At 36.9% G+C, this 22,579-nt stretch overlaps 5 protein-coding genes across 6 annotated transcripts; 1 reads left to right on the top strand and 4 right to left on the bottom strand.

Annotated features, from left to right (window-relative positions):
- On the bottom strand, nucleotides 6-9,879 carry LOC18587583 (L-arabinokinase). 2 transcript variants are annotated; one of them, XM_007011454.2, is made up of 30 exons: nucleotides 9,693-9,879; nucleotides 9,382-9,565; nucleotides 9,184-9,291; nucleotides 8,936-9,004; nucleotides 8,650-8,733; nucleotides 8,397-8,473; nucleotides 8,159-8,225; nucleotides 7,717-7,774; nucleotides 7,549-7,616; nucleotides 7,387-7,449; nucleotides 6,795-6,848; nucleotides 6,573-6,675; nucleotides 6,382-6,491; nucleotides 6,131-6,250; nucleotides 5,580-5,636; nucleotides 4,901-5,073; nucleotides 4,649-4,817; nucleotides 4,097-4,180; nucleotides 3,817-3,942; nucleotides 3,416-3,546; nucleotides 3,262-3,343; nucleotides 2,686-2,773; nucleotides 2,187-2,230; nucleotides 1,983-2,078; nucleotides 1,818-1,894; nucleotides 1,287-1,487; nucleotides 975-1,140; nucleotides 797-868; nucleotides 498-701; nucleotides 6-403 (listed from the first exon to the last, which is right to left on the bottom strand). In XM_007011454.2, the coding sequence occupies exons 2-30, from the start codon at nucleotides 9,484-9,486 to the stop codon at nucleotides 278-280; spliced, it is 2,982 nt and encodes a 993-aa protein (XP_007011516.2). In that variant the 5' UTR covers nucleotides 9,487-9,565; nucleotides 9,693-9,879; the 3' UTR covers nucleotides 6-277. The 2 variants fall into 2 exon arrangements, with proteins under 2 accessions (XP_007011516.2, XP_017982886.1); XM_018127397.1 differs by having other exon boundaries at nucleotides 9,665-9,879.
- LOC18587584 lies at nucleotides 11,686-13,693 on the bottom strand. Its single transcript, XM_018126539.1, has 3 exons — nucleotides 13,477-13,693; nucleotides 12,859-13,114; nucleotides 11,686-12,428 (listed from the first exon to the last, which is right to left on the bottom strand). The coding sequence occupies exons 1-3, from the start codon at nucleotides 13,540-13,542 to the stop codon at nucleotides 12,049-12,051; spliced, it is 702 nt and encodes a 233-aa protein (XP_017982028.1). The 5' UTR covers nucleotides 13,543-13,693; the 3' UTR covers nucleotides 11,686-12,048.
- On the bottom strand, nucleotides 14,860-16,049 carry LOC18587585 (glycosyltransferase family protein 64 C3). Its single transcript, XM_018128320.1, has one exon. The coding sequence runs from the start codon at nucleotides 15,931-15,933 to the stop codon at nucleotides 14,914-14,916; it is 1,020 nt and encodes a 339-aa protein (XP_017983809.1). The 5' UTR covers nucleotides 15,934-16,049; the 3' UTR covers nucleotides 14,860-14,913.
- Nucleotides 16,137-17,716, top strand: LOC18587586. Its single transcript, XM_018128321.1, has 3 exons — nucleotides 16,137-16,366; nucleotides 16,637-16,768; nucleotides 17,366-17,716. The coding sequence occupies exons 1-3, from the start codon at nucleotides 16,163-16,165 to the stop codon at nucleotides 17,450-17,452; spliced, it is 423 nt and encodes a 140-aa protein (XP_017983810.1). The 5' UTR covers nucleotides 16,137-16,162; the 3' UTR covers nucleotides 17,453-17,716.
- On the bottom strand, nucleotides 20,375-21,106 carry LOC18587588 (auxin-responsive protein SAUR71). The gene has a single exon (XM_007011464.2). The coding sequence runs from the start codon at nucleotides 21,030-21,032 to the stop codon at nucleotides 20,547-20,549; it is 486 nt and encodes a 161-aa protein (XP_007011526.1). The 5' UTR covers nucleotides 21,033-21,106; the 3' UTR covers nucleotides 20,375-20,546.

The following is a 22,579-nucleotide window of genomic DNA, read 5'->3' on the forward strand; positions in this document are numbered from 1 at the left end:
ATCACTGGGGGGAAGGGATGATATCTGGTTGAGATTAAAATGAAAAATAGCAGCTCAAAGGCATATCCTTACATTTGGAAGGCTGGCTGCCCAAACAATTACATTTCTTATTTCATACCTGAAGCTAGACCGCACTTTTTCATCAGCCTAAACCAATTGCAACTATAAAAAGGTCCAAAACATGTTGACAATTTACTCATAAACATGTGTCTGTCTCTGTGGGAAAGATTTTTTTATTTTAAAGATTCTAAATTTAATCCCATAATAAATGAATTTATTAGGCGGACAATTTCGGGGGGAGGCGGCGGCGAATTCTCAAATGCCCAAACTTGCCCGCACCAGGGGATGACCCTTCAAATATAAACGGCAAATACCCCGTTGCTCTTTTGTACCTCTGCTGAATCTGAAACGATGCACAAATTTGCAACTCATTATCTTACTATATATAATAGTACTAGAAAAGGATTACTCTACTATTGTTGTTCAACACTAGTTACCTCCAGAATGTGTTGGCTGCTTCCCAGTGAGTTCCTGCCAATCACACACACTGTTCCACCCGAACCCCCGCCTGTAATTTTAGCTCCATACAAAGTTCCATCTTCACCTTTACCTAATTTACAGTGCTGCATTTCCTGCACCAACTCCACTAGTCTATCTGTCCCATCAGACCCCAGTCCGCACGCACTATAGCTGTAGTGGCACTGCAATTGCAAATGTGGTTTCAAATTAACACCTTTCGCATCCACTAAACACGCACTTTCCTTCAACAATTATTTTAAAAAACTTTTGCCTATACCTGGTACAACAGTTCCCCAAGTGCCGTCAGCTGCTCATCTGAAGATTCTGACGTCAGCAGTGCCTTGAAGGCCTACACGTAAAAGCAAGCGAATAGTTGGTAAGGGAAAAACATGTGTCATAACAAAGTATGCATGCATGCATATCACCCACAAACATCTCAAGGTCAAATCACAAACCTTGACCCTGAAATTTTCATACACAGGATGCTTAGCGGCAGCTGTCACTGCATACGTTCGTTTCTTATCAATTACTGTAACTGTATCACCATGATCACTATACTTCTCCAAAAATGTATCACCAATCATTGATTCAGGAAGTAGCTTCGCATAAAGAGCTTCATATCTGTAGCATAAGACCAACTCAAAACGACAAAGTTTTCTTAAGTCATAACAACACTGCTAGTTGTCCACAAAAATAGCTTCTTCACTCTCGAATTAATTCAAGGTAGCAACATCTACAAAAGAGAAAGCCTTATAAAACACCATTACCTGTGAGGTGTCAAGTTGCATAAATAATCTAATGCAGCTTCAGCTTCAAGTAATTCCAATCCATCATTGTCCAATTCATCAGGAGATACCCCATTAGCAGTCGACAGTGATTGAGACAATTTAGTAGATGCTATAGCTTTTATCATCTTTCGGCCCATGAAGGCTCCTACTCTAACAGAACCATAGTCTGCACCTCCAACACTGCCGCATTAAAAAAAAAAAAAATCCAACAAATAAGAAATGCGAATTACTATAGCAAGGAAAAGGTAGGTCCATAGCTACTGAAGTTAGTGAGAACCATTAAAAGCTTTAGAGTAATTAAAAGATCATGAATAACTGGAAGGAATTCGACTTTATGCATGTTTTAGAGTGAAATATGAAGGGTGACTAACTTTGTCTTAGTATAGTCAAATTTTCAACTCAGCATAATTAGCCAAGAAAACAAGCATGCACTGTAAACAATGTCCATTACTACTACAAGCTCAGCAAAATTACAAAAAAGAAAGGACAGAGCATTTATGGACCCAATACCTGTGCCGTATTCCTGAATCAATTCCCCAAAATCGGATATGACTGGGAATTGCTACAAGTCCAACTATCTCAGCAGGCTGCATAAGACAACCATTGATTTGAATGTCAGTTAACCAGCAAAGGAACTTCTGCATAGATTTACTCTGCAGCAGCAATGATGATTACCTGGCAAACCATTGCAAGTAGTTTATTTGCTTCACCACAGGCTGAAGTCATTTGGTCCATAACACCACATGGAGCTCCTACAATGTGATTCTCCACCTAAAAAACAACTCAAAGAAATAAGCAAAGCAACATATATACCTGAAGCATCTCTTCTGGAATGTAAGAAGAAGATATTAATTGGAGGATGGCACCCGACTACAATACCTTTTGGCAGAGCAGGGCAAGATCTCTTGGACTGATGCTCAATCCTGCAAAGTATGTAAATGAAGGTCTAAATAAAATCTCACTCCAAAATAAAGATTAACTCTATCTGCCTGTAAATGGTCTAACTCTAGGAAAGACTGCTTTTTTATATGATCTAAACATAAACAAGATGATCAGGGTTAGAGAAAAAGATTAGTAATTAAACAGAAAAGCTTCAAATTTTCCAATTATTTCACTGATTGAACAGTTTATATTATGAAGCATTGCATACTCCAAAATCTATTTTCTTAAAGTAGCCATCCTCTCTTCAAAGATTCCAATTCTTCTGAAAGACTTCATTCATTTATCTCTATGTAGTTATAGTCCTCATGTATCTCATAACAAACTACTGCTTTCCAACTAAAAACACAACCAGTTTTGTAATATGTAGAAACAGGACTGAGGAAATGTAATAAACAGCAGAGAAGTTATGCAAGGGAAATGAGAATGTTAGAAATACCATGAGCAGCAGCAATAGCTGACATGCTAGCAACTTCCACAGAGGCGGAAGAAGAGACACCTTTGCCTTCTGGAACTGCAGAAGAGACCTGTAAATAGCTGAAAGTAATTATCTAGACAACAGCAGCAGTGTTTGTGATATATAACAGAGAGATGTCGGAATTTATCAGATTAAATAACTTGTAAAATTAATTTCATACAAAAACAAAGCAAATTCACACTTCATAGATCAACATACTTAATGAACGCTTTCATATGCCATGCTACTTTGTGCATTCGTTTCTTTCCTTTTTTTCTATTGAGTACACAACATATAAGCAGCTCCATCAATACTTCATGTATTTCTTTTCTATTAAAATAGTAGTACAGTTTTACATATCTCAAGTAAACTTGAAGTTATGAAATTACAAGCTATATGTAAGCAGCCCTGTCAAACATTAATCAAATTAATAAAAAAGATAGTTGAATGTGGAGAAACAGAGAAAGAAAAGTTGGCAACAGCAGCAGCATAAGAGAATTCCAAGGGGTAGATATCAATTCAACAACAGTATACACAATGAAGAAAGCACCCTCTTACCAGCATGCTGATACTATCCTCAAAGCGTACACCTAATTCTTTCATCAAAACCAAAATTGTCCCAGCAACATATGCTGCCCACCTGATATATGAAACACATAATTAGTATATAACGTAACAAAGATGGATAAATCAAGCAAGAAGAAGGACCCACTTTTGGGACGGATCTTGGGCGAAGTATTTTTTTGCCTTCTCATATGAAATCGGTTGCTCTCCTTCCATAAAGTCAGCTAAATCCATGTCAAAAGTTGGGCCACGATTGCTCAACTCTGAACCATATGATACCTGATACAACCAATTGGAGCTTAGCAATATGCAACTAGTACAGCATTTTTATTTAAAAATACATGTATATTCTTTTTCTTATCCGATAAGAACTTTGTTTGATAGGATTTAAGCCTAATGTGAAGATTTCCAGCACATAATTTGGCTATTCATTTGCAAGGAAGATTAAGATCTGTTTTATTTAACATGCCAGCATCATTCCCTCAGAAAACAAGAAAATTATTCAGTCCATGTTGGTGAGAAACAAGTTATTCAACTAATGATATATACAATTTGCAAGACAGGCATTGGTCCTTGTCCTTTTGCATTCTGCCGAGCAAGTGCATGTTTCCAAAGCCTGTGTTTACTTGGATGATTCCTTTGCACTGCTACATGGCAGGCTTCCCTTATAGGCATCTGTCAGAGAAGAAATGGTTAAGAGGAGAAAAGATTAGAATTAATTCCATTGGGATACATTAATAAATCATGCGGCAAGAAACAAACCGAAATTCTACAGAATGGCACACATATAAGAGAGTAACTGTAAGAACTGGAGAAAGAAAAATCTAACCTGCAATACTAGGCTGCCTGAGTAGTCTGCAATGCCTCCCATAACATCCAACCTTCCAGGTGCCCTAGTCACAAAGACATCCTCCTGTACAAAAATAACACATAAAGCAATCAACAACCTGAAGCCTGTCTCAAAGTTAAACACGACTCTTGCCTGAAGCACGTTCCAGTTTTGAAAGCTCAGTAGAAAAACAGTTACTTAGCCTAAAATGAAACTGTCCGTCCTTCCACACTGAAAAGTGACAAGATTGAAACAAGCAACAACTGTTTATGTCCATCCAGTGTTTATATAATGCATGAAATAGAACTTTTTTGCTCAATGGCATGAAAAGTCTAATACGCAGGTTAAAAATCCAACTGATAGATGCTACGACTATACAAGAATACATTATTTTTCACATGTTCCTAGCTCAAAAAAATTTATAAAAAAATACATCATGTAAAATCATCATTGGAGACAGTTGCTAATAATGCAATCAGGAAGGCATATACAGGATAGGAAAATTTTGTTGAAATTGTAAAATGAATAAATTTTAGTTAGAATGAGCATAACCTCCCAATTAAAAAGCCCAGCAGCAGCCTTTCGTTCACGCATCTGGCGCTTCTCACTATTCTTTTCAGAAACATAAACATTGTCAAGTTCTACCAAGCCATTTAGGAAACTCATTGTATCTGAAAGACCTTGAAGATCTCCATGAAGAATTTCAAAGTCTTCAGTGCATCTACAAAAGAAACAAAATGTGTCAAAGAATGACAATTGAATCCATCTTTATCATCACTACTAATTAAGATAGATAAAACTCACAAATCTGTGATCGAGTTGCTCTCACTCATCTTACAAGTTGGCGATCCAGTACTTAAACCAAGTTCATTTTCAGCATTTGTATACCATTCAGGAATGCTGACATCTCTTCCAGGGACCCTTTGCAGTTGATACCCAAGAATTATGGCATCACGCAACCTTCTAGCACCACTCAACTATATAAGGCAATAAATGAATCAGATAGCATTTGAGGGAAACAAAAGTTGCTTAAAACACATTTTGAATTACCAGTTTAGATGGCTATTCTAAGCAGCAACTTTTAAAAGCTGTACTAGCTTATCATGAGTGCTGGTACCTATCTGCATTATGCCAATATAACTCTGCTGTTCCAGAGTATATAAATTTGACTCCATGAAAGGCAATCTCAGCCACAAGAATTGCCTTCGTAGTCAATATGATTTAGTTTCTGCTTATTTTCTTAGAATTGTAACCACAAAGTGCCACTTACATCACCATAACACAACATCCCTTCTGACATGCATGCACAATCATGAAATACATCTCTCCTTTAAAACCGCAGGAGAAAGAAAAACTTCTCAACTTAGAATTTTTTCACAATTCCTCTATTCTAGTATTCCTAAGAAATATGAACAACATAAGGTATGATGTTTCTTTTGGGGCTATAACAACGAGGTTCAGAGTTCTAGCAATTATGATGTACCTTATCTGAAGCATAGTTCTTGCCAATAGCTGTCTCCTGCAAGATGTGAGCTGCCACCTAAAATTTTAACATGACATCAGCAAGTTACCCCAGATTATTATTTTTAGGCAATATTAGTAATTAAACCTAGAATTTTCCTCCAACCTAACCCACCCCTTTCTCTCCCCCCCCTTCCCCCCCTTCACCGGATAACAACCAATGCAATCAAAATACTGAAATGAATAAAAGGATTTCTATTTCTAACAGTCGATATGTCAGTAAATTTAATGTTTTTTAAGTCATACAAAAATGTTGGTGATCGTTCCATGGAATGGATATAAATATCTAGAGTTTAAGGTTCATATTTTAGCCTTCATCTCCCCACTGCATGCTCCAATTGATCATTTTTAAGTGAGTTGTAGACTTTCCTATCAATAAAATTTATAAGTTAAAAAGCAGATTAATTGCCATGCACTGGTCTTCTTGTTTATAATTGCATAACTAAAAGCTCTCAGATGCATATGCAACATGTTTAGAAAATTAGTAAAACTCAAGAAAAAGTAAAAAGATACCTCACCACCATTGATGCCTCCCTCATAGCATGGTTTTAAACTGATTGCACGTTCAAGATAGGGTTTCCAATGACCAGTGAGTAAATCCCTCCTAATCATCTCAACACCACTTTGATAAAACTGTGTAGAAGATAATAATATCTTAATCTAATTCTTGATTATTTCTCATTTATTCAAAGTTCTTGATAATTAATAAGGATATAAATATGTAGAGGTGAGTTAAACAAAAAAAGTGATGAAAAGAAAGGTACCTCAAGCATATTTCTTAAGAAGGGCTCCTCATTGAAGTAATCTCTTCGTACAAAGACAAAAGGTAACTTATATGCCAAGGCTTCACTGACAGTACCATATCCAATTTTTCCTGAGACAATGAAGATCTTATTGAATATTACTTATCACTCATCTAATACAGTTTTGCATCAAGAAAAAATTTTTTACTAACCAAGCATACAGTCAGATGCCGCTATAAGATCAGGTGTGTATGCATCTTTTGGAAGCTTTATAAAATTAGGTGGAAGCTCCTGGGTATCAGAAGCACCACAAACCTGGATCATAGAACAATATTGAAGATTACCACATCAAGCCAGACAGTATGATTATATCAGAGCAATTCGTAGAGACAATTGAATGTGCAGCCAAAAGATGTAAGCAGTATTCAAGATACCAGGCACAGCCAACCAGAAGGTAAATACTCCTCCTTCAACTTCCACCCTGCAGGCTGCATGTAAGCAACTGAGTAAATACGTTTACTTTTCAATCAAACAGTCATCTGTCGACACATCAACATGTCATACAATACACTATCTAACAAATTTCACTTGTTAGATTACTCTAGTTTTAACATGATAAATGTATTCTACGTTAATTGATAGTCAGGTTAATAGCTAAATTCCTGCATATCAAGTTCGTATACTGATCCAGAAAATAAAAAGCACTTAATGTGTTCAGCTGTTAAACTATTTGCACAATTGAACAATATCTGAACTGCCAACAACTCCTTTAGCAATTATTTGAATATGATCATTCAAAAAAAATGATACTTCATGTTTATGGGCGTCTGATAAAAGATCTCACCAGCCAAGTCACAACAAAAAAATGATTAAGAAACACGCATAAAGGTAAAAATTATGTAGTTCAACTCCAAGAGAGAAGAAGCCAAAATATAATTCCACCAAAAGTTCCCATGCATAGATGTTTACACCAAATAGTCCAAATAAAATTAGAGAAAACTATCTTGAATTGATAAATTTACTTACCTGTCCACCAAAGTTAAGAATAACTAGCTTTACATCCTCGCCAATTCCAAGTTCCTTTCTCACCTAGATCCAATAGGAAGGGAAAAAGAGCAATCCTTTGAAAACATAGATCAAGATGTAAATTATCTAATGTAAAAGGTATTGTTACTGCCTTGTACCAACCTCCTTGCGAGATTTGTGCAATCTCCTTACAACTAGAGGTACATCAATAACATCACGGAAAGCAGGCACTGTGAAAATAAGGGACAATCAGACACCAATTATTAGACTTCAAAAAATATATAATCAAGGTCTAAATGAAAACATAGGAAATGATGTCTGTATACATACTTGGACAATATCCTGGGAGACGGATGAGAAACTCACAATGTGAATAATCCTCTGCTATCTGCATCAAGGTCTAAAGAGATTAGCACAATCACAAACTTTGAAATAATTGTCACAGAAATTTCACACTTCAACTCTTTTGTCTGGAATTCAAACAATCAGTAATGCAAACATGTTTTAAAGGTGTTATTGACCTAAAAGCAACCAACTGTATACAAAAACTTGAATGACGTGTTTTAGTATGTGATTTAAATTTCTCTACTATTCACAAGATGGTAATCTCTTAATAGGAATATCTCTATGCAGAACTAAAGCCAAAAAAGTTCAGTGGAAAAACACCTAATTAGCAGCTGGAAAAAACTTCCTCATAACAGAAAAGAGGAACCAAAGCAGAAAACCATGATCATAGAATATATGCATCAAACAAGTGGAATATATTAATCACCTGCCAAACTATTGAACGGTGATGATATCCAGCAGCCATTACATACTCTGCATAAATGAAGTCCCAGCTGCAACCATAGATGGGTACAGATTAAAAATGCAGACAATAAAATTTTAGGCTCTGACCATTTCACAAGGGTCAAAAACGTCTGGTACTCAAAACATATTATCAGGGATGAAGGGTTTGAAACAGATTTAGTTTATACAAAGGTGTACTTGTTCCTTGAAAAGAATGTCACCTGAAGTTGGTAACACAGACTGAGCGAATTCCAGCTTCAGCTGCTGCACGGCATGCAACTGGAACAACATCTGAAACCTGTTTCCATTCACCAAAAGCTTGGTTTTAATTTGGAAGGCATGTTAAATATTAGCTACCACAATACACAATTTTACATCTCTTTTCCATTTTGCTTATTAACATAGTGATATGAAAGATTCCATGTGCCAATTCGATTCAAACACTGATAAGTGAATGAACTTCAAAGTACAAACCAGTAAGTCGGCTTTGATGGAGTTGAGCCACTCGACTTCGGTAGCCAAAATAGAATCCCGAGGTTGCACAGCTGTTTCTGAATACTAAAATATAAAAAAAATAAATCGAATTATAAAATATTACAAAAACCCCAACTTAAAAAAGTACAAACAAGGAGGGAGGGGATATAAAATTGTAGATTTGTTAAATAATTTTCAGAGTGATATGGAATTGAAGGAAAAGAATGATGGACTATAACATTATGTTCTATAAACAATAAAAAATAAAATTGAAAGTTTGAAATACCTTCTGCAGGGAGGCAAGACGATCCACGGTCAATGCATCTGCCTGAACTGCTCCACAGTCTAAAACTAGCTGATGTTTTCATAGGGAGAACCATAGATTAGTATAACGGAGCAGAACATAATTTTCACAATTGTTGAAGGAGTTGTCTAATTCTTAACATATTCATCTGTATTGTTTTTTATTATATACTGTATAATACAATACGATGATAAGAACATGAAAGGCAAAAAATTGAGTAATTAGAAAACCTTGCGAAGGAAGAGGCGAGGGGACTGAATTTCAGAAGTGAAAACAAAGTCAGGTGCACCGGTGACGACGTGCACATCATGCCCCGCCACAATCAGATTCCGAACAACCTACAAGATATCAATTGACAGCCGTAAGTGATCAGCGGACTCGCCTGGATCAACCGTTACGCAGAATTTGAAAAGGAAAAAGGAAAAAACCTCAACAACACGAGTGGCGTGGCCGAAGCCATGACCAGTGACATAGTAAGCAAAGACGAGGTGCTTGATGGATGCACACTCTACTCCATTCTCTTCAATCCTCATATTGCAACTCTTTCTTTCTCTGCTCGTCTAAATTATTTGATCAAATCTCACCCCTCTAAAGAATACGAATGCTCTTTCCCTATTTAAAGAAAGTCTCAACCAAAATCAAATCGAAAATCAAACCTATCATGCAGAGACGTAAAATCATAGAAAAGTGGAAACAGCATACATTACACACCGGATAAAGATATGACGTAACGACTCACACATTTCAGGAGAAAGACGGATTTACTTTTTTACCATATTTGTTGTATGCGGTAAAAATAATATCTCTTTCACGGATTTTCCGATTCTCATATCTCTATCGGTTTTTTTTTTTTTTCAAATATTTTTCTTTTTTTTTTACTTTTTCTTATTCATCGTCAAAACACTTTCAATATGCCACAACTTCCGATCGTTTTCTTCCCTTTTTTTCTCAGCAGAGTTTTACTTTAGGCAGTAATCACTGAGTCAGTGCCGAGTTATATCCGTTCACTGCCACGTCAGCTTTCTTAAAAACCGTTATCCCATTTTATCTTCTTTCTCTTTTTGCAATACCATCCTTTCGCTCCCTCTTATTTACGTACAAGCCTTTTAGATTTCATGTCATTTTCTCCCAACTCCCCCATATTTAATCATCAATGCCCAATCATACTTTACTTTAATTTCGAAAGTGAAGGAATAGAAATAAGGATATGAGAATAGACAATGTTAATTTAAAAGAAAAAATTTCGAATCTTTATTTAAATTCATTGGAATTATCCCTTTTTAATATTCAATCATTATGGATAAACTCATCCAATATGTTTTTGGATTTTTTCTTTATCCATTCAACTACTTTTTGATTAATTACAAGATTTCCATTTTATGAATTTGAGAATGTAGATGTAAGGCAATTTTTTTTCCTAGTTATGTCTTCATCTTATTCATGCATATTTGATTTTTTTTAAATTACATAATGATTAATTAAGCTGTGCAAATTAAATAAGGTTTCATTAATGATGACAAAATTTGGTTCAACCTATTCTAAAATTTTTAATTTTTGACTTGATTAAACTAAATTATTTAGCTTTAATGATAAGTGTTTATGTTTCCTTATTAAATGATTTCTATATCATTTAGTACTTGCAAAACAAATATTAGATTAATATCAAATTTATTTCTATATTATATTTAATGTCATTACGTTTTAATTTTATTAAAATTCCCACTATATATATTTTTAATTTTGTTAAATTTTAAATAAAAATAACAATATCGAAATATTTCGTTAATGTAAAAGGTAAGTTTTAATCAATTTTATTATTTTATATAAAAATTTAATAAATTAAAAGTATTATGAAAAAATTTAAGAAAATAAAAATATATAATAATAAAATTTAACAATTATCCAAATTTGACTTTTAATTTATAAATTTATTAATTAAAAAAAAACATGAAAATCAATGTAAAAGGCCCACCTAACCAGCCTTAGGCCTTACACTTGATTGGATCCAAATGCCAAGCTACTGGACTCCGAAGTCCGAACTGACCGTGAGATTGGTAGAGGGCAAAGTCGTCAGTACGTGTTCTATGAACAGAATAAGGGTTTAGCAAATCGCCATCCTCCATGCCTGGCGGCTATATATCATCCTTGATATCTCGCCTCTTGGCTCAATTAAAATTAGGTTTAGCATAGCAGCTGAAGTTTCTTTTCAACATAGACGAAGAGAGAGCACATCTGCTTTTGTTTTTGTTTTTGTTTATGTTATTCATTCGTAGGATGTTGTTTGATTTGATTTTGAATAACGGGGCTGGAGTTTGGCTCTTTGGCTAACCAAAACCGTGCCATGGAGATGAATGCAGCTCCCGATACCAAAGTCGCCAACCTTGTCACCGAATTTCGCTATGGTTAGCGGATTTCTTCGGTAAGAAAGGCTGGTACATCTTTTGAAAGAGTATAGTGTATATGCGAGTAGTAATTCAGGCAGCCTCCTTGCCCTCACCATGGCAAACAGGGGGTGTTAAACTGCTCGCAAATTAAATATTGCTTTTGCTCTTCAGACTTGCTGAGATTATTCCTTGAAGCTGGTCTAGTAAGCCTAAGTACATTCTTTCTTTTTCTTTTCAATCAATGCTTGAATCTGTGTCTAGTATTGTGTAGTTCTTTTATGATTTAAAAATGCTTTTATCAAGTTGAAGATGGTTTGCTCAAAGGGGTGAACATCTGTTTAAGAGTAATTGGACTAAACCAGAATTAACATTCAAAATAAGCACTTAACCTCCGCCTGGGGCAGGGTCCCCAAAGTTTCAAGTTGCATTCTAATATCATTTGTGGAATTGAGAAGTAAATGTTAGAAATCAACAGTTCCCCGCACCAGAACCTTAGCAAGATAATACACTGCTGAATGCTGGTACAGACAATTATGTTGATTGAACAAATTCATCCTACAAGAAATCTACACAAGTTTCTCTCTGAAAAACTAGGGGTATCATCTAAATCTGTTCAGGGGTTCAGTGCCCATGTCCTCTGTTCTATATGTACCAACTAAGGACAAATCAAGATTACCAAAATCCAAGCGTTAAGGCAACTCAACCAATTTGTTACCAAGTAACTGGAGTATTCATGTTCTGACGGAACTGTGGCATCAAACAGTGCTGTTGCTGTTGCTGTTGCTGTTGCTGCTGCCACAGCTGAAATGCTTCAGTTCCTTCCACCATTTCACCATCCTGAAAACCTTTCCCTGCAAAGTTACTAACACTGCTCTCTTCTGCATCCATCATTTCACTGTCCATATCTTCTGCTTCCGTTGGCTGCAAGGGGGCAGTAATTTCTGTCTCTGTTCCAGAGGGTAATGGAAGTTGAGGTGCAACCCAAGGAACAACAGGCAAGCAGTCATTTGGTCCGCTGCTGCTTCCATTATCCGTTGCTTTATCCTCCATTGATTTCACTGCCCGTGAATCCCCTGGATAAAGTAAACGATCTGCCAACAAGAAGATTAATTTTTTTTTTGAAAATAACAAGAAGATTAATTTAACAATAATTATACAAGTTTTATAGAAAAGGAATTAACATACAATAGGAACAAAAAAAAGAAGCAAACGGAACAAGTCCTGCGTGTGGCTTAAATAAAAAATTCATCAAATGAATCTTCCATTTTACTGCTTCTAACACACACAGCATGAAGTAGCAACATCAAGCAGAATTTGTACTGTGTAATTGTCTGCCAATAGGAAGAGTTGTATCAGATGCTGAACCCAAAGTGAACATATAAAAGCAGTAGGATGATCAGAACAGTGATTCACAGAAGATTTTAGAACAATTATAATGATGAGAGCAAACAAAATTTAATCGCATTGTGAGTTAACAGCACAAGATTACGCAAAGAACAATATGGAAACTGAGGTACATACCCTTTAAACCTGGATATAAGGCAGAATCAATGACGATGGATAAGTCTGTTGAAGTAGGAGATTTGAGAAACGGGGTGTTGGATGAATTATAGAGCAGGATGGCGCTCACTTGGGATGAAGGCATTGTATCAACAAAGGAGGCATTTGATTGGGTATTGTTGGTAGTGGTTGGAAGGGGCCTCTCTTGATGTTCTAGTCGCAGAGGAACCCTAGTACTTGGATCCTCCTCCATGATTGATAGCAAGTCACCACCATCCTTTACAATATATAAAGCCCAGAGGAATCATAAATTTGTCTTTGCCAGAAGAAAGGGCGATGAAGTAAGCATGACTATAGAAAAGCAAAATTAAAGATATACAAAGTATTCAATTCAATCCCAATTCCAAGTCCAATTGATTAGTAGAATGGTATTACTAGAATCATTAAAAGCAATCATCAAATCATTCATCCAAGGAACTAATTCCAGAGTTCGAGTATGAGGCCATCGACAATGATAAAAGAAGAATATAATTTTCTACAACTTTGAACAGGTTATGTGTAGCAAATAGAAAAGGGATCGATCAGGAAGAAATAAAAATAACAATTATTAAATTAAAAAAAGAAAGAAGAAAAACGCACCAGTCTCCTAGATTTTGTGGAGCGTGGAAGGAAAGAGAAATCATCATCGATATCCTTACGCTTCATGGGAAAAGAAAACTGATTATTGAGAATTGAGTCGACACCAAAATCACTGTTAGGAATTCTTAGTATTTGCCTTCTTGTTCTTCCTCTCTTGGTTTTCCTGGTTATTATTCGTTTTCGCTTCTTAAATATGCCTCCTCAGTCCCCAGTCCCTTCCCGGTCTTTGCTTCTCCCTTTCTTTTGCAGTCTCTACTACCTTCTCTCATCTCTACAGAGCTGGGCCTAAACCTGCAGGCCTATTTTCTGGCCTTTTGATGCCCAGCATCCTCCAAGGCCCGTAATTTTTATTCAACTCTTATGTCTCTTAGCATTTTGCTATTTTTTTTTTACATTAAGCTATATTAGTTGGTGTGTAAACAATTAATTCGGCTATCAAGATGTGTTGTGAAAATTAATCTAACAGATGGAAGATAAAATTTTAGTCAATTAATCCAATTAATAATCGAATAGAAACATTTTAGGATATTAATATATATATTATAATAATATAATATGTTTATATTATTATGTATGTTATAACTCGTAAATGGTTTAAATAAAAATCAATTAATTCAGTTAATTGAACAAAATTTATAATTAAAATCAACCGAATTGATTGATTTAACCATATTTTTTTTTGAATTAATCATACTATTTTAACTGAAAGTTACTCGCTGCTCCTCTGTATTAGTATGCATTACTTCAATTTCAGTTTACAACTTATTTTGTCGATTTTATTTTTTTTAATCACCAAACCAGTTTAATCTTTTAGGACATTCAATATTCTTGGTGGGTGATTTCTCATACTTTATGATACTATATAGCACTACTATATACTGATACTTATTATGTTAGTATTAGTTGTTCAATTTTTAATATATCTTGGAATGAAAAACATTTTTCTAATTTAATAAAAAGGAAAAAATATAAACTTTTTTACATTAAATTTGAAATAGATTCACATAAAAAGTCTCTAAACTTTATATATTTTACTTAAAACATTTTGACATTTCAATTATGAATAGTGAAATTCTTTCATTAATAGATTATTAGAATATTAAGCTAGCTACCATGCAAAAACTATGTTTTGGACACTCTGTTCAAGTTAACTAATCAATCTTTTAGTGACATTAATAGCAGTATTTAATTTCGTATGGATTAAATTTGATTAATTAGAGTCATTTAACTAAAGAGTAAGGTTAGGAAACTTTGTTTATTAGTGTAAAGTGAAAACTTAGGCATTAGGCTCATCTTCATTCATAGTGTATAAGTAATTCATTTTATGATAGTAAATGGGATTAGTAAGTATAAACAAAAAAATAGACAATGTGATTATTAATATTTTCCAAAAGAAGAAAAAAGGTGATTTTATTTAGCTCATTAATTTTGCATTGATCAGTGATCACAAGGCACCAAATTGGCGCCTTTCCTGCAAAGCCCTTGCTCAGCTACAGAAGAAACCAGCTTGGCGTAACTGTATCTGAGGGGCATCCGCCCCAAAACTCTATGGAACTCGTTTATGCAATGCCCTCTCCTCTTGCGGTGCTCCGCTCTCCTACTGCTCAACCCCACCTCTCTCATCACTCTAATCCCGCCACCATCACCGTCTTCGCCTTCGTTTCTCGGGTCTCCCCAATCTCTGGCCCTTGCCGCCTCCACCATCAGAGGCCCCGCGTTGGTCTCCTCTGCCACCACGAAGTTCATCAGAATATCCTCGCAATTACGCATCTCATCGACCATCCTCCTCATCTCACGCATCGGGGCCCCACCTTCGCAACTGTACTTGAACAAATACTCCGTCTTCATCATCATGAACTTGGTCAGCACTACGGAGTACTTGTCCGGGTGCACCGTGTAAATCCACTCCTTCCTTGTCATGTCTATATCATGCGATCTCACGAATATTCCAATCAGACGCTCCGGGTTCCACCTCCACATCCTGAAGGCGAATTCCACCGTTTTGGGATCCACTTCCACGTCGTCATCGCACACCAGAACGGCCCGTGTCCGGATCGAGGACCTCGGAAGGAATCGGGCGTTCAGGCTGCTCGAGGATTGGGGCACGAGGGAGATGGCGGCGCTGCCCGTGGAGGAGACTGACAGATTGTAGGCCAATTGTGCTAAAGTAAGGGGTGGGGTGGAGGGGTTCCCCCAGAGGACCAGCACAGAGTATACCAGCGGGGACGCCGAGTAAGTGGTCGCGATGGATTGGAGGAGAGGGAGGCGGGACTCGGAATAACCGTTGATGAGGACTGTGAACTGAGAGGATCTGAGAGAACGAGGGTGGGGCTGATTGCTGGGGTGGCATGCTGATGATGAGATTGTGTCCCGAGTCGGAGAGAGCGTACGATGAGACAACACAAACGAGACGGAGAGCGTGACGGAGAGGAAGACTGCAACTGCATATGCCCCCATCTCTGCCTAAACTCCGGCTGTTGCAACTATGCGTTACACGTTACTCAACCAGCACCAAAGTTGCTCCTAAAACACGCCACGGCGGTGGAGTTGGTGCATCGCTGCCTGCCTGGTGGCCTTTTTGTAATTTGGAATAAAGGCAGGCCTTTTTATTGAATTATACTTCTTCTTGGGAATTACTGTTACTAATTACTAAGATAAGATATTGCTGACACAGATCGAAAATTTTATGCCACTTGCCTCTTGCCCTCCACTCTGCATATTATCCAAAAATAAAATAATGGCGAATTGCATGACGATACCGCCCTCGATGCTCAATCTGGTAAGAACTATCGTTATGCCAATGCCAGCAGCTGCAGGGGCAGTAGGTTCAGGGACCAGGCGTTTCTTCAAACCCCTGTATTGTGCACCTCACCAGCAACTGCAACCAGAGGTCATTCTCACCCTCTGCTTTCCTCCCTCAATTTTGTTCTGTATCCGCATGCATATTACTGTTACAACTTCACTCCTGTTGGAATTATAATTAACACACTTCCGCTGATATTGCTTCCTCATCAAACATACTTCTTTCCAGTGATTTGTTAATTGTTCAATTAAATTGGGCTGGCCCTCTTCCTCTTGTTTACCTGCTAAGGGATTGTTCTACAATTGGCCAGTTGGGCTCATTTGAGTGTGTTCTTACTCTGCTCCAGTTGTGTTGAAGGTTGATGGAGGGATCATGTGTGAACCTTGCAATGGTAAAGGATGGTTGCTCTGTGATTTCTGTAAAGGACAAAAAACCAATGTCAAAGCCGATAACAAGCGGATCTACCGTCGATGCCCATCTTGTAGAGCTGTGCGTATTCCTGAATTCCTGATTTCTAGTCCACTGAATACCTTTTTCTTAACCTATCAGTTTATAATACTTATAGTGGTTGCCTGCCATTTTTTTTTTTTATATTTTTGACCACATAGACAAGATATGCATAGCTGATTTAACTGCTCAATGGAATGATATATTGAGAACAACAAAAGATGCTTAAGTAAATTAAGAAATTATATTTTTGGTTTGCCGGATGATGGCTACGTTAACAAGGCTAAAATATATAGCTTGGTTTAAATATCATGTGAGAAAGAGAAATCAATGGATGGTTGCATAGAAAGACAAGAAGTAGGCTTATACATGGGGCACAAGAATAAGTAGAAGGCATGATTCCTCGTCCACAGAAAAAATGGAGAATAACTCTCATTCAATTTTGTTTTGTGTGCCTAAAATCATGTATATAATATATTGGTGGCTCTAGTCTTCTATACTGCTATAACTTTGTAGTGGCTGCCATTCAGACTTAGGTATACCCCATGTTTCCTTCCAAATTACAAGCTATTGTGGATCCATCCCAAGCAACCTGATGATATCAATAACAAAAACCCCACATTTGAAATTATAATGCAGATTGGTTATCTTCTGTGTTCAAAATGCAAAGTCTTCAAGTGTGTCACCTTCCCAAACAGTAGTGACGGTGAAGAGTTGACCTTCTGAGCACACCTTGCTGGTTTATTCATCAAAGATTCAACTAGTGTGCTTGTGGAGTTGTTCTTGGAGGAGTTTGATGTCAGTTTTCTTCTTGTCCTCCTTTGTATTTTTCTTAAACTCTCAAGAAGAAACGAGGCATCTACTAATGTCTAATGTGCATATCATGAGCTGTGAAATTTGTTGGATGGGTGACTGTTGACTTGCTGTATATCATTGTTGATAAAAATGAAGTGAGTACAATAAAAGAGTCAATTTGGTTCTTCCTTGCAATCACAGAATGTTGTTGTTAAGTCGATTGAAAGCTTTTAGGAATGTGGTTTTAAGTTAATTGAAGGATTGTCTTTGAAGTGGCTGGTTGCCAGTAGCCTCAGAACCATAGAATAGAGGCTTATATATCCTGGACCTACTCCAGAGTAGTGACAGTGATTCTTACATATTTCTGAGCTGAATGTGATGGCGGGAAGTGATGATGAATTATCTTTATATCTCAAGGTGTTAGCAAATGCTTATCAAATTTACAAGGTACATAAGTAACCAGAATAAATGTGAAGATGGTTGTAGACTTGTAGTGTTCTGGTTTGAAAACATGTTACTGAGTTATTTGATAGCAAGAAATTAGCGTATTCTGTCAAACAACCTTATGGGCACTGGGCAGTTGTCCCTTTGTTTTCTTAATATGAGAAGTGTTGACAATCTTTGCCGTGTTTCAAATTCCATAAAGTTTTATTTGAAAGAAAGCTGGTTTAACTCGGAAACTTTGCCACGCATTTCCAATCTGGATTCAGCTTTTAAACCCACAGTGTCTTTTTTCTTATGATATACCATTATAAAACTTAAAACTTGGAGAAATACTGCAAAGACTTTGTAGCAGCTAATATGCCATGACATCACCGGTTATGTATAAAAATTGAAGAATAAACTTACAACACATAATCTGAAAAATTAAGAAATTTGTTACATGTGCTCCACCCCTTCGGATTGTCTTGAAAGGTAAGATGGCACATCGGGGGCCTGAATCAGGTGAAATACTGCTTAAATTAATTCAAATTAGTGATTCATGTGGTGCAGTAATATAGTATATGGAGTGCTAGTTCTAGCTACAATTCTGGTTATGAATTTGGGATTAACACATACCTGTAACCTTTGGTTTAGATGTCATGTGGTGGGTTCCTGGTTCATTGGATCTTACCAAAGCATGTTGAATTTGACTCAATACTCTTGTTCAGGATCAAATGATAAATGCTTGTGTGTTAAGTTGTTAAAAAAGGGTGATGAGTCATGTGGCTAGCTATGCTCCCCTTGAGTTTGTAATGAATGGACGCATGTGATTGAGTTAGAAAGGTGTCAGAATTTCAGTTTTTATCATGCAGCTCTAGTTGATATCAGTGCTAATAGAATAGCCTTCAAATCATCATTTCCGTAATGAGACACATTGGATACTGTACTTGCCAATGTAAATACATCTTTTAGTCCTTGTTTTTAACGATTTTGAGTAACAAGGACACAATCCCACATGGTAATAATGGTTGCGGTTATATTGATCAGAGACAGCTAGAACAGGACATTAATCTGTAAGCATTCACCCGTACAGTACTTGTTGCTGAATCTAGCTTGGCTGTATACTTAGTTTCACTTCATATCATTAAGCTTCCCCAAAAGCATCTCGTGAGGGGGAGTTGTTAGGTACTTACGGTTAAGAAGATATTGCCATAATTTGAAAGAAGAAGCACATGCCACTGATCAAGCAGCATTTCTCTTTTGGCTTTTTCGAGTAAAAGAATTATATCTTCTTTATGTTAGTATTCCAGTCTCAAACAGAATTTTATTTTTTTGAAAAGTGAATTTTATTAATTTCCTCACCGAATTGCCAATTCGAGTCTTAAGCTTAACTGCTAAGGACTCTTCGTGACATATGAGAGAAGGTGAGGTTAATGCCTTTGTACATTTTCCAACAAAGTTCGCTACTCGAGAGAGTGGTAGCAGCACACGAACCCAAAGAAACAATCTAAACTATACAAAACAGAACATTTTGCTCAGAAATCACATGATAGTCAACCTATACCAAAGCAGCATTGCCCAAAACAGTATCCTAAGGTGTCAAGATGAAACAGCCCCAGAAGCCATCAAAGAGGAAGAAAGCACCCCGAAAACACACTTTGAAAAACCCGGCTGCAAGAAGAGAAGCCAGCGGGGTGGAAAGCGAAACTCGCTCAGAGCCAATTCCCCTTTGGCAAACACGGAACCTGGCACCAGCATCGGAAGAGGACACGGCCAACACGAAGACCAGCACCATCACTTTCACCAATCAGCAGAAGAAGAACCTATGCCCTCCACAAACGAACTCAAAACAGCCACCAAGGAAAGACAGACCAAACACTAGGACACTCCTCAGCCACCTGAAGCAAGAAGCCATTCCCTCACAAACCCGGTCACTCAACCTCGAAGCACTCTCTCCCTCCCCACTCATAATGCAAAATCTCAAACAGAATTTTATGTTACATTGCACAAGCTGTTTCTGAAATGTTCCTCATCCTGACTCCATAAGAGTTTACAGGCATTGAAAGATAGAAGCTAGTGAGATCTTGGCTTCTAATTTAACAAGCAATTGGTTTAGCAGAACTTATGAAACCTGAATAAATACGTTGTTTTCTTCTTTAATCTGTTTTCCCGTTGGCCAAGAGAGGACTTCTTGTTATGCAACCCCTGAGGGAGGCAGAGGACTTCAGCACTTCAAATGTACAAGTACTTCAAGTAGCATCTGAGATAGTTTCAATGTTGGCACCAAATAAAAACTGAAGAGTCATTAACCAAACCCTTGTTACGGAAATCATTATGAACGGAAAAAGTTATACGATTTATATAGGACGGGATTTTCTTTGATCTTTCTTATGAATCCAGGACAAATGAGACAGTGACAGTCAATTTCAAAATCGAAGTTCTCTTCTATCTTTCAATCAATTCTTACATTTTTCTCATACAGTCGTACAACAACCAATGTGATGTACCTCTCTCTGTCATACATGACACATGATCACCTTATAATATTCATAGGGAAAACAAAAGGTGGCAAACGTTACAAAAGATGAAATGTTAGAACAAGCTATCTGCACAAGGGGCTCTGGGGATGGTGAGATGGAGTTCTTTGACTTTCTGATGCACAGTATCCCAGGGATTCCTGCATGAAGAATAAGTCTTTCTTTTCCTCAACCATCTTTACGATGCTCTCAAAGATTGATACTTCACAAGGAATCCTCAAAACACCAGCCTGCTGGAACCCGAATTCCTCTTCTGCTTCTCTCAATAAAAGGTGAAATGCGTGGTGACTCAAATACTCCGTGGGTATAATGAACCTCTTTTGCTCTTCTCCTACAGAGACAGCTAGGTAGCCCTTTGGGACGGTATTGCTGGATGCTTCACGGACGGAGTTATCTGACAGTGAGAGTGTCCTTTTCAGAAACTTGATGCTCTTACTGCCACTATTGCAGTTGCTGCTAGATTTTGATGTATTCGCAAGCTTTCTCCATTTCTTTAGGATTTGCTGAAGCCTCACAATTTCTCTGATCTTGTTAGACTTGCGGGAATCCATAGCACTTTTCTTACCGCTCTCCTTTTTCCTCCTCTGTTACCGCTTGCCGTTGCCTGTTGCTATATGTGCATGCAGCTCTCATGCCAATGGGCAGCGGCGCTTTGAATTTATAGAGGTTGGGACCTCACTCTGGGTTCCTCTACGAGTCTCACGTATGAACTGCAGAAGCCCTTTTTTTATTATTATTTCGTTTTTAAGAATAGATTATTAATATTATAATTTTGGTTTAATGTTTATTAAACCGAAAACCCATCAAAGTTTTGCTTGTTTTATCCTGAGACTTGAGTAACTATGGGGAAAGAGAGAGAAGCTGCATTAATTAATGAAATAGCAGTCGGCATGGATGTGTGTATTTAAATGAAATACTAATAGTCACAATGCCCTCCAACTGAGATTCTCCGACTGTCATTAAAGACGATTTTTTCCAACGCAAACCGCCCCCAACAGTCAAAGCCACCTCGTACACTTCAACTGTACCCGCATATGATATCACAAGTCTACACTTGTTTAATTATTCAATTTAGCAGTAGCATCACTTTGCCTAGACTGTCGTGAAATAGGGAATTGCATTTTGCTTCAACCCATGTGAAAGAGGACACAATTTACGCCATACCCTAGGTATTAAGGTTTGCAAAACCCTACGCCCGGGTTTGAAAGGCTACCAATTGCTTCACAGTGATTAGCAGACTTTCTTTCTGGATTCGCAATGGAAGGAAATTAAGATCAGGTGGCAACTTGAACTGAATTCATTAGGAAATGTCCGCATGGGTATTCGCTTAAACAAATTTCCATTCATGTGAGCTTTTAGCCTGACCTGCTGCAGGTTTAAGTAGAGATGCAGCCAATTAATATCAAAATACATATCCTGACAACACAAATTGATTGAACCATGATAATCAAGGAGGCAACGCAACGCTTGAATGGCAAGGATAACGTGATCCGCACTCCCAGGCTCTTACTTTGCTTAGCTGCATTTTTTCCACTAATTCAGAGAAACCTTCACATGCAACGCAAGTATGCTACTCACTACTAATCATCCAAATAATTGAGAAAAATTAACACCAAAAGTTGACATTTGCTGCTGATTGGTTCTTCAAATTTCAATCAGTACGTATGTGACCTTGCACTCATCTAAACTAATTTCTTTAGTTTTTGATGCATATACACCTACATATATATACTTTTCAGAGTGAATTAATTGCATAAATTTCGTCATTTTTTATTTTCTAACTATAAATTTACCCCTCGAAAAATAATTAATGCTATGTACATTAATTCTGACCATAATAAACTAATCAAAGAGTAAATATTAATTAAGCATTAATCCGTAACCTTTCATGGAATGAAATTAAGTTCCAAATGATTGTTGAATTATTAAGCCAACGAAGACATGAATGGCAAATCAAATAATTAACACTAAGCAAATATACTACTAAATGGAGAACATAGCTGTCTTAATTTTCTTTTTATAGCACATTCTAAAAATTTGGTACATCATAATCATATAGCTATTAACAGCACTCCGAATTTGCAACTAATTCTATATC

Source organism: Theobroma cacao, chromosome 9 (assembly GCF_000208745.1).
Source record: "Theobroma cacao cultivar B97-61/B2 chromosome 9, Criollo_cocoa_genome_V2, whole genome shotgun sequence".
Lineage (NCBI taxonomy): Eukaryota > Viridiplantae > Streptophyta > Magnoliopsida > Malvales > Malvaceae > Theobroma > Theobroma cacao.